We start from the raw sequence: 12,367 nt of genomic DNA on the forward strand, positions 1-12,367 counted from the left end.
CCCTTATTTCTTTTGTTTACATTTTGCCATTTTTGTGAAACTGCTTAATTCTTTTCCCCACCCTGCTATAATCCCGATACCGGGATTGCAGTATCAATAAATAAAAGAAGCTGCATAACGTTAAGCTGCAGCTCACCCATTTCCGGTTGCCTCTGACAAGGGGTTCGCCGCATCTGAGAGTGACTACGAAGTTTTGCCATCGCGGAAACCAGCAGTTTTGCCGCTTCCATCACCATACGTACGCACACTGGGTGCCCGTCACATGGCGTAGCTGGTGGTTGTCGGGGTTGCTCGGCAAGGACGAGGTTCCGATGCGCCTTGTGTCAAGCATTCTTATGCCCGACAGCTGGCCGTATTTGCCTTAGGCAGTTTCATCACAAATGAAACCAGAATGGTCAATAAGATGTTGTTCCCGCGACATCATCGGCTATTGTTTTTTGGACAAGTTGGTCCTGGTGTGCAATACATTGCACATTTCACAACTTTTCAACGAAGCATAGAAAATAAAAAATGGCATCGCAACTGTCTGTGTATTCTGATATATTCAATTATTAAAAAAATGAGTGGTTTTTACTATGCCATCTTTCGGGTGTCGGGAGGATAAAGGCTATAGATTCAAACTTTGGGAAATCAAGTTTTAACTTACAACAAAGCCCAACTGATGACTCTCTTGTGTAAGTTCGGATAGAAAGGTTAGAAGGGCGGCTTCTGTCCTTTTTGTCGTAGAACACTCCAGACAGAGGGGAATTGCGTCTTGTCTGCGCGATCGCAGACTGCAGACGGCGAAATGGTGCGTAATAAATATTGAACCCTTCGATAATCCTTCTGCTGGCTGATGAGCCAGAGTTGTTTCCAAACTTTTGTGGCAATATCATTACAAGCGGACTGGATCCACTTGGTATCTCTGATGAAAAATGTTGGTCGAACCGGTGCTTTTAAACGAGCGAACAATGCGAGAAAGCGGCACGTGACACCAGGCGTTTCAAAGGTTGCACGCATGCATGGTCCTGAGAGGCTGCGGCATTTGCCTCACGATACCTGAGTCATTCCAGAAGGTGTGAACGACGGCGCAGCTAGCGCGAAACAAATGCACTTTCGGATCATAAAGCGATAGTGCCAAACGGAACGATTGCAACACCTTTTTACTCACGGCTTTCGCAGCTACAAATTGCATTGCTAAAAATCTCTACTTGCGTTTAGCAGCGACTGAGCTTCCCTCATAAGCTGCCTTCAATTTGCTGCAGCTAAATATATCGATGTTCAAATGGTATATTTTTGTGCTTTGGAAAATGCAGTGTGTCAAATATATTTTCAATTCGCATTTCTTCAAACTAAGCATATGCACAAGGATTCTGGCAGAAGGTGGACTACTGCCTAACTTGAATTCGTCAGTGCCTTCTAAACAAAATAAAAATTTCTAATCGTATTGCCCTTGCTATTCCAATACGTAATGATGCTCCTTTGACGAGTTATGACGATCGCTTTTAATTTTGGAGGACCCCTGATCTTGTTCTTGAAACACACGCTACTTTCTCAAGAAAATTGCTTCGTGCATTGCTCATGTTCCTGGTCGGGTCACGAAATTATGAGTTTGCATACATTTTATTTGCGCCACTTACTAGCCTTCAGTGAACCTGGCTGCCTTCGGAGATTTTCTGATTAGAGTACCTTGTATCTCAAGATATACGATACTTCAACTCATGTATCGCAAATAAAGACTTTCATAGACGTCTTGTCGAAGGTATCATGGTATAGATACAAGATACCTACAGAGATGCGCAGAGCATATAAGATACGTTAATATTCGATACTGCCCAACCCTGTTGTGTATACAGGTGAAATCGGGGACCATGGCATCGTCCCGGGAATTCCGCCGTGTCCATTAAAATGTAAGCGCGGTGAAAATAACACCTTTGCTAATAGCAGGCTGTCTAAGATAACTAGCATCTCTGCCCTGCTGTAAATGGACGACTGGCTTGATGTTAATAAAAATGCTTGCTTCATGGTTAATGACTATAGTGTTTTATAGTGATCTCTGCTGCTCGCCCCATATAACGTTCCTGTAGCGACGCGTCCGTTTTCTCGAATTCTGCACCACAGTGGTTGAGGCCATTTTCTGTGAGGTGCCCACCCAGGCAATAAAACCTTTTCAAACTTGCACCAACAATCGAGATACATAAGCAGAAGCAACGCTAACCGATCTCTGCTCTGGGTCGCAGCACGCGCTCTCACGCAAGGTGCGGACCAAGGAATCCAGGGAGCACTGGCTCGACCATGCGGACGACGTGTACGAGGCAAGTCTCTTCGCCCCATAATTGTCGGGCACATACTATATTATCGATTCTATTTACCCATTTGTCTGCTCTCCCCTCTTTTCGCTTATTGTACCACTTTTTATCTGGTGCATTTGTCTTGCTCTTCCAACGAGTGTTCTCTTATTATTGAGTTCCATCGTTTCCTCCTGTCTCATTTTTTCCTTTCAAATTATATAAAACTGGACTCAAGTCCTGCATAAAATCAGTTAGAGGGCACCCTCGATCCGATAGGGTAATATGGTCGACAACTCGTTAGGTTAGCCTTCCTCCGTTAAGTATCTGTCATTCGATATGCACCGGTCGCTTTTTCTTTTTATCAGGTTTGCCATAGCGTAAATCGTTGGGGTAGTGCCACTGTCCACATGTCTGTACTTCTATGGTGCGACAAAATACATTGGTGTTACAAGGAAAGCGTTACTTTGATGGCATCGTCCTGAGAATTGCTTCGTACAGGTTGAAATGCCGGGAAAACACGGGGAATGCGGGAGATGGAAATTCAAGACGATTAGCAAAACGTGAACAAGGTGAATGCAAGAGCCAACGTTTCGACAAGTGGACTTGTCTTCTTCAAGGCGACGTATGCTTTCCTCGCCACAGTATATATAGGTGAGGTTTTTCTAAAGGGGAGAGGGTATAAGGCGCGAGGGTGCGGCAATGAGAGAAGGTGTATTGGCGTGTCGAATTGAGAGTAAAGGAAGGCTGTGCACAAGGCTAGCCCCCCACCCCGGTCTGTCAACGCACGCGTATGCTAGCACGCGTGCTAACAGCCGGCGTGTCAAGGGTGTCTGACACGCCGGCTGAAAAACAAAAAGAGGAATGGAAAGGGGAAGAAAAAAAAAGGGGGGGATACGCCAAAAGATCAAACTAAGTGTTGTTGCCTATAGCTTGAAATTTAGCATAGCGAATAGATTCTAAAGCTCCCTTGGAAACGTTTATGCCTATTGGTTGCAATTTCTTGAACTTATGGATAAGGTATGATTCTCTGTATTTTCTTTCTCGTTCAGAACGGAAATTTGACTGTGAGATGTAGAGTTTAAGTTCACCAAAGTTATGACCTGGTTGGTTGAAATGCTCGGCGATGGCTTTGGGAAGCTTTTTAGCTGTGTCCGCGCGATTTCCGTTTAATCTGACGTTCATTGATTGCCCTGTTTCACCGATATATTGTTTCTTACAGAAGGAACATTGAAGCATATAAATCACATCCGAACTTGTACAAGTGAAGCTAGATTTCACTTCATGTGTATAGCTATTTGCGGTGCTTTTAATTTTAATGTCACTTTGATAGTGCCTGCAGGTTTTGCACCTAGGGCGACAACATGCTTTTATTATAGGGGAATGCTGTTGGCTAACTTTTGCGTGCACTAAGATGTCTTTAAAGTTCCTGTTTCGGCGATAGGTCCCCCTAGGTACATCCGGGAACGCTTTTCGCAGACGCTCGTTACTTGATAATATTGGGTGGCATTTTCCTAGGATGTTGTTTATGTTTGGGAGTGCATTAGAATATTTTGTTATAAAGTTCCGCGGTCTGTCAGATTCTAGTGTGGGCTGTCTCTTCGCCAATGCCGACTGTCTCTCCAATCTTGACGCGGCATCATAAGCTCTATCGAGAGCAACTTGGGGATAGTTCCTTTCTGCTAGCGTTGTTTTAAAGTCATTTAGGTGGCGGATATGATCGTGGTCTTCGCTGCAGATTCTTTTTATACGTTTCGCTTGTCCGAAAAAAAATCCTTGCTTGCAATGTCGCGGGTGATGACTGTTGTCTAAATATTGCTGGCTATCTGTAGGCTTCGGGTAAAGTGTCGTTCTCAGTTTTCCGTTTTCTATGTAGACTGTCGTGTCCAGGAAGTTGATCTGACTAGGAGAGTGGTGAGCAGTAAATTTAATACTCGGGTGAAAGCGATTGAAATGGCTAATTAAGTCGGTTAAGGCGCTTGAGCGGTGTTCCCATATTATAAATATGTCGTCAATGTAACGAAGATAGGTGTGGGGTTTTAAAGGGTAGGATTTCAGCAGATCTGCTTCAAACTGTCCTATGAAAATCTTCGCATACGTGGGAGCGAATGGCGTACCCATGCTAGTGCCGAAAGTTTGCAGGTAGTGAATAAAATCGAACTCGAAATAGTTGAGCGTGAGAACTAACCTAAGGAGCGATAAGTAAACTTCACGAGCGTGCGCTTGGGGATTGATTACGAGGGATCTAGAAACGGCTTCAATACCTTCACTCTTGGGAATGTTGGTGTAAAGGGCAGAAACATCCAAAGTGACTAGAATAGCGCGGTCGGAAAGGATTTGGTTGGCGTTGATGCCGCCGATAATTCGAAGGAAGTGCGGCGTGTCTTGAACGAAAGATGGGAGGGTGGTGGGTATGTTTGACAGGCGGTGACTTAAGAATTTAGATAGTGACTCAGTAGGTGTGTTGTTATTAGACACAATAGGCCGACCTTGGATTGCTGATGTAAATATTTCTTCGACCGGAACTTTATGTATTTTAGGAAGAATATCAAAGCGGCCTGCTTTTTTGTTCTTGGGCATCATGAAGCGATATTCAGATTGCGTGATTAGTTCCCTGGGCAGGAGCTCCCCTTTTGTGTTTATCACAATATTGCTGTAATCTGAAGTTGGGTTAGAGTCGAGTTTTCTGTAATGGGTGTGGTTGCTCAGTTGTTTAGAGACCTTATTCTTGTACTTTTCTATAGGCCAGATTACGATACTGCCGCCTCTGTCTGCGGGTTTTATTACGATATCATTCCTTTTCGCAAGTTCTTTAAGGATTTGCTGTTGAGCGGGGGTCAAATTTTTGCGTTTCCGGCAATGCCGCGCTGACTCTAGAATTTCCTTTGATATCAGTTTTATGCATAAATCGAGGCCTGCACACTGTTCGGTTTCCGGTGTGCACGTGCTAGGTGGTCTAAGAGTGTCTCTATCTTCTTTTCCTAGACCCGCTCTATCGAAAAAGAACACCTTGATGCGCATGCGTCGTGAAATCTGTTATATTTTTGTGGAGTTTGTATACGTTTACTGCGTTGTTCGTCGGACAAAACGTTAGAGCCTATGATGGCGCGTCAAGATTGGAGAGACAGTCGGAATTGACGAAGAGACAGCCCACACTAGAATCTGACAGACCGCGGGCCTTTTTAACAAAATATTCTAATGCACTCCCAAACATAAACATCCTAAGAAAATACCACCCAATATTATCAAGTAACGAGCGTCTGCGAAAAGCGTTCCCGGATGTACGTAGGATTACCTATCGGCGAAACAGGAACTTTAAAGACATGTTAGTGCACGCAAAAGTCAGCCAACAGCATTCCCCCCTAATAAAAGCATGTTGTCGCCCTAGGTGCAAAACTTGCAGGCACCTTCAAAGTGACATTAAAATTAAAAGCACCAGAAATAGTTATACATATGAAGTCAAATCTAGCTTCACTTGTACAAGTTCGCATGTGATTTATATGCTTCAATGTTCCTTCTGTAAGAAACAATATATCGGTGAAACAGGACAATCAATGAACGTCAGGTTAAACGGACATCGCGCGGACACAGCTTAAAAGCTTCCCAAAGCCGTCGCCGAGCATTTCAACCAACCAGGTTGAAACTCGGCGACGGCTCTACATCTCCACATCTTACAACTCTAAATCTTACAGTCGAATTTCCGTTCTGAACGAGAAAGAAAATACAAAAAATCATACCGTATCCATAAGTTCAAGACATTGCAACCAATAGGCATAAACGTTTCAAAGGGAGCTTTAGAATCTATTCGCTATGCTAAATTTAAAGCTATAGGCGACAACACTTGGTTTGATTTCTTGGCGTATCCCCCCCGCCTTTTTCTCTTCCCCTTTCCGTGCCTCCTTTTTTTTTCAGCCGGCGCGTCAAACGCCCTTGACACGCCGGCTAATGCCCCAACCACTGGCACGCGCCGAAAGCTTCGGCGCGCGCTGGCAAGCGAACGCGTCACTTCGCTTCGGCTGGAGGGAAAGGGCGCGCAACCACTGGAGACAAGCTCCGACGCGCGCCGAAGCTCGCTCCTCGGCTGCGGCGCACTGTTGCTGGACTATTCCGTCTTCATCCGTCAAAGTCCGGCCTAAAACAGCCTGCTGTAAACTAAGCTTGAAAGAATAAATTAGTGATCTGTACGCGCTTTTAGATATAAAAAACACGTTTGAATAATGAATATACACCTGCTGCAACAGTTTTTTTTATTTTTGAAGTAACAATAGTGTACAAAATATCGACATCAGCGCTCGCGCGTCGTCTGTCTGCTAGATCGCTTTGCAAACACCTGCACGACGATGCCATATATCAAAAACTGTTGCACCATTTCATTTTTTGGTAGCTTATTGCACAGCCAACTATGTAAGAATTAGGCGTGCAATGTATAACTGAAAAAAATCTGTGTTGGAAATATTGCCACGTAGTAGCGACGGTAAATAAATAGTGCCGGCTCAATCGCAACGATAGCGGCGTGCAATGTCGGCAATCGTAGAAAATCTCATCTGCGGGTCAAGCGCGTCGGTTTGCATACGTCAGTCGTCGAAAGTTACAGCCTATTCGCTGGTGCCCGCGCGCCTTCCAGAAACTACAACACAATTCGTGTCGCGTATGCAGTCAGATTAGCAAGGTTCGTCGACAACAGACAGAACCATCGATAACATTCGCGAAACTTCCGATACGTTCAAGCGCATCCTGCACCGAGCGATAACGTTTAACATTTTTTAGCCGGTGAAATACGGTAACCGGATACAGATAAAGCATCCGTGTCAATATAATTATGCTTGTTGGTGCATGAGAGAAACGTGAACAAGTGGGTTCTGAGAAAATCAGCAAAACAGAATTGAAACACCTGTAGCACTCAAAAAAAAAAAAAAGAAAAGAAAAACTAGAATAGCTAGAATGTATGCAATTCGTATCTTGTCTCCCCCCAATTCTTGATTCTGCCAAATCTAGCCCATGGAGCACCTCTATTATTCTAGGTCGTTTTGATGCATCAACACCGCATCTGGAGGCCTTCACATTGAGTGTATTGCTACAAAACATTTTCACAGTGTAAGGGCCATGTTCTATTGTAACTGGTTTCCACATATCAAGTTTGCCTTTCTTTACATTAATCAATTGGCATACCTTCAGATAATACAAGCTTGAGAATTAGAGGGTTTTAATAGGAGTCTTTCGTTGCCCTTTGCGAAGTCGTACTATTGAAGCACTTATTAGAATGTATGGGAGCAGCTCATTTCCATAGTATAAGAAATATATAAACAGGTTATTTTCACAATTTATACACTTCGTCACCACAAAAAGAAAAATTGCAGTTTATTGTTTTCAGCCTGCTATGATGTTTTGACTGAGAAAGATATATTCAATTTGTTCTGCGAGGCACGCAATAATTGCTGTGGCATATTATTTTATTGCACAACACTGCATACAGTAGCCAGCCATTAATAAAACTCAGAAGAAATGAATAGCACAATGCATATGATCAGGCACATAGCATATTATTGCACTTTCTTAATTCATGCCAGAACGACGACCACAGGCGTCCTTCTCCAACAAGGTCAGCATCCATCGTGCCTCCTTACCATCGGGCTTCACACCCTCAGCACGTTCAACCTCAGCTTTGTGGTGTTTAAAACAACCTCAAGTGCGTCTTACGGTTCCAGGGATAAGAAAGAAGACCGTCCTGCCTACCTTGGCCTTGAAGCAAGCAGCTCTGGATTGTTTGCACACTTTCTACTTTGATCGAGTCCACATATATACGGATGGTTCTTCCACTCAGACCAGCTCCACCAGCGCAGTGGTTATACCATCACGATCACTAAGCATCCAATACAAGATTTCTCACTTGACAACATCGACCGGTTCGGAGCTTGTTGTCCTCCGAGGTGCCGTTGATTATATTAATAACCAACCGGCTAATCGGTGGGCAATATCCTGCTATTCAAAGGCGGCCTTGCAATGTCTTCTGTCATCTCTCCGTCGCGGGTCATGTGAACAACTCGTGTCGGAGATTCGAGAAATGCACCATCACATGATCATGAAAGGACACGTCGTCGTGTTTCAGTGGCTGCCTGGTCATTGCGGTATCTCCGGCAACGACCTCACTGACGAAGCTGCTAGGAAAGCCCACGAAGGAGCAAACCTTATTTCTGTACCTTTATCGCGGACCGACACAGCCCAACACTTAGGCAAGCTAGCACACTCTTTTGACATTGGAACACTGGCACACACCTGAATTCACTCAACATCGATTGCATTCCCTCGATCCCTCTATGCAACTGCGGCTGTTACCTCTCATTTATCATTTTCTCTCTCTCTTTTTAATTCATGCCCTTTTTTTAATTGCACGAAAGCTACTGCACTAAAATAGTATACTAGTACATACTTAAAAAGCAAAATTTTATACTACGATAATAGTCAATCATTCAAATTTTTATTGTAGTGCCCAGGAACAGCTAGAGAGCCTTTGTACTGGTGCACTTAACGAGCACTATGTGAGACAAAATGTAGAGAAAACATGAATGCAGTAGACAAAAAAATTGAAGATAGAGAAACAAATAGGGAAAAAAGGAAACGCGGAAAAGTAAAAGGGAGTTAATCCTACGTGATTATTTACAGATACACAAAACACAGGAAATGAACTCTGAAGTATGTTTTGGAGTCGAGTCTTATTAGCACAATCTTGTAACAAGCCCAGGCAACGAATGTGGAAAGCTACCTGGTATACTGTTGCGGCACAAACAAATGCATATGATCAAGAAGCTTTAAGGAATGTATAATGTCATGGACCACCTTATACAGGAACAAAAGGTGCAGGAACAAAGGCTCAACTGTGGTCGCCAGAATGGCAAAAGTGGTGCTTGAAGATAGACATCAATTTATTCTGGATGGGTTCAATGAGGTCAGAATTAGATTTGCTCACTGCACCCCCCTCCTACAGAGGCATACTCTAGTAGTTGGAGGCACACAGCAGAATTTCAGAAACACAACAGGAGAGTGGAAATCATGCAATATACGTCATGCAATTCCAAGAGCGTGAAGGGCATCTTGTGTAATTATCTATGTGAAGAGAAGCTTAGCATTTTGTCGAAGTACACACCAAAATCTTTCATTTCATCGATCCTAAGGAGTGGAGCATCACGTAGGGTGTATCAAAATTTCACATGGTGCGTTTTGTGCATATAACTTAATGCCATAGTGTTGGAAGCATTTAAGAGTACTTATTGTTTCTGCACCAGTTCGAGAGTGAAAAAATGTCTTTTTGGAAGTCGATGCAGTAGTGAACACTGTTGACAGTCTGAAATAGTCTGAAAGTCTGAAATGTCGGCACACAAAGTCATGCTGTTCATTTATTAAAATGCTCTTAGCACTAACAGAAAGCGAGGAATCCCATATTGATTCAAACACCTGACGCACTGAAGAGGATAGATATAGGTCGGCAGTTAGTAACTGCACATCTAGCACCTGATTTGTGCATGGGCAATGTTCATGCTACCTTCCGAGTGCTAGAAAAGGTACTAGACTTTAGGGAACTATTGAAGATGCTTGTGAGAACGAGGAACAAGTATGCTTCCATACATCTTAACCCTTTCAGACACCACTTTATCCCGTTGATTGAAAAGTTGCTTTCACCACATCTCTTGCATCCTCAGAATCGTAGAAAGTGTACAGCCGCAGCAAATATTAAGAATTTTCAATAATTTAGCGAGTTTTGTCAAGTTTACAAAATTTCGACTCCACGCGAAAACTCACTACAGGAACACAAAATATGAAAACGTACTATTTCGTGTTTTGAAAAGCTTGAAAAGCACTTATCCAGCCACTTGACAATTATGCCTAGTGCACGACATTGTAAAAAACAATGAAAGAAGTGAACCCGCTACATACAACATACTGACACAGAGTAACAACACCCAGCCGTCTACCTTCCCACTCATTTTGTTAAAACATTCTGCACATTATTCAAAATTGCAGCACAGTTCCAATAATAAGTGTTTCAAGATGTATGAAACACATTTTAAATACCATTACTTTCATCAGTGCTTTTGCTATTGATGCACGCTCCTGCTGTGCCCAATTGTGTAGACAGCGTCTCAAAGGGTTAAGCTCTGTGGAGGAAATACCATCAACACCACAAGAAAGGGAAAGTTTAAGGCACTTCATATACTTGGAAACGAGGTTTTCATTGACTGTTAGCATACACTGCGCCAGACTGAGAAGGAAGGTTACTTGAAGCATATTTCACACCACATAGCAAACAGAAATGTTCTGCAAAGGCATCAGCAGTGTTCGAGACAACACCACTATTTTCATGAAGAAGCCGTACATCTTTGGCACTCCTTTTAGAAGAGAGAGCCCACAAAGCTCCAGAAATATCTTGAATTATGTGTCACGCTGGCTTCGACACAAGCAATGTGGTCAAAGTAATGATTCTAATAATAATAATAATAATAATAATAATAATAATCTTAGTGGTAACTTGGCACACTAGACTAAAAAGAAGGCTGATGCCTGTATGTTAGAGAATCTGATAACCAGCCATCTAAAGCAGGAATTTGCAGGATGCAGAAGACACTTACTTCCCCTCCACGTGCACACACACTTGCTCAATAACACACCACAGCACACACGCACACACTCGACAGGTGCACAACACACAGGAGTGCCAATGAAGTCTGGTTCCAAGGAAGGAGAATCCAAATCGCCAGGGGGGTGGAGAGAAAGCTCTGCATGCCAGATATAATCATGGAGTTGTGGTGTCGGGCCATACAGGCATGGTGAGGGCTCAGGCTGTGCTGACCACTTGTTCAGACGAAGTGAAAAAAGATTAGTGCTGTTTAGAGAGACGTCAAACACCCTGCAGTATAGACTAGTGCAATGTTGCGTTGGTATTGCAGGGTGTGCTACTTGAGGGGTTTGAGGCATTCCTCGAAGGCTGGCATGAGCTTGTGACAACCGAAAAGACGGGAGTAAAGGGTGCGTATTGTCCGGCGCAGAACAAGCTTAAGTTTGTTAGCGTCGCGAGTTTGGTACGGGAACTATACTGATGAGCAGTACTCAAGTCGTGACAGAATGATAGAAGTGTAGAGTGCTCGGAAAACCTTAGGTCATCAGGGAAGGGAGACACGGGACACAAACCCAAGAAAGGGCCGGTGCTTACATACAGTGCTGGTGACATATGTGGAAAAGTTGAGAGAACAGCTAAATGCTACACTCAGAATGAGAAGGGCCCGAACAGAAGTGCCCGAACAGAAGTGCCTCCAAGGAAGAAGATTGGACATGCAGTAGTTTCGTTGTGGCTGATACGCATGGCAGCACTTTTTACGGTGCTACTACAAAGTTTTATATTGTAAGCCCAGTCGTTCGCCTTTACGGAATGTATTTATTGTAAGCACATATGCTGTTCATCGGCATATTGTTGTTGTGGAAGCGTTAACTTGTTAATCAAACACATTCTGGGCAGATGCATTAGTAACTTGGTTTTGAGTACATCTTTGTCCTGACTACAATTTATAGTATCGCAGCAAGAAACATTTTAGTAGAGGCTGAAGGGATTCCAGCAGTTTAAGCATACTGACTGCACAAAACACTGATGACACCTTTTCACCTTCCCCACAATGCACTCACACCATCTACACTTTCCATAAGCAAAAAGTGAGATAAAAATTCAATTACAGTTTCATTGACTCAGTACTTGCTGCTTCTGAAGCGGGCATCGAAGCAATCGTGGTATACGCTGCTACATGCATAGGTCTTGCATGATGCAGGTCCTGCTATGCACTGCACACAGGGCACACATTGCAAACAGATAATTTCTTTTTGCAGTGCTCAACTATAACGACACACTGACTCAAATATGACTGCGTTGCCACGTATGCTTCAGTGCGTCAGTGTTCTTGATTGCTACACGAGCGATTTATCCCCAACTAGCCCAAAAGACGGTCGCACTTGAAAGAAGTGAGTGAATGAGTACAGTGAACTTGTACTAAACTGGATTCACATGCCGAATAAAAGAGCGCAGTGTCATCTGAAACAGGCGACACGGCTGATTATGTAAG

At 43.5% G+C, this 12,367-nt stretch overlaps 1 protein-coding gene across 1 annotated transcript in view; it reads left to right on the forward strand.

The window, feature by feature from the left end:
• The window catches only part of LOC126545625 (solute carrier family 15 member 1), an 809,365-nt gene that overhangs the window by 544,637 nt on the left and 252,361 nt on the right, over positions 1–12,367 (forward strand). Inside the window, exon 10 of the mRNA XM_072286047.1 lies at positions 2,220–2,294. Coding sequence (XP_072142148.1) covers positions 2,220–2,294 — 75 coding nt within the window. The remainder of the gene's footprint in view (positions 1–2,219; positions 2,295–12,367) is intronic.

This window comes from Dermacentor andersoni, chromosome 1 (assembly GCF_023375885.2).
Source record: "Dermacentor andersoni chromosome 1, qqDerAnde1_hic_scaffold, whole genome shotgun sequence".
Lineage (NCBI taxonomy): Eukaryota > Metazoa > Arthropoda > Arachnida > Ixodida > Ixodidae > Dermacentor > Dermacentor andersoni.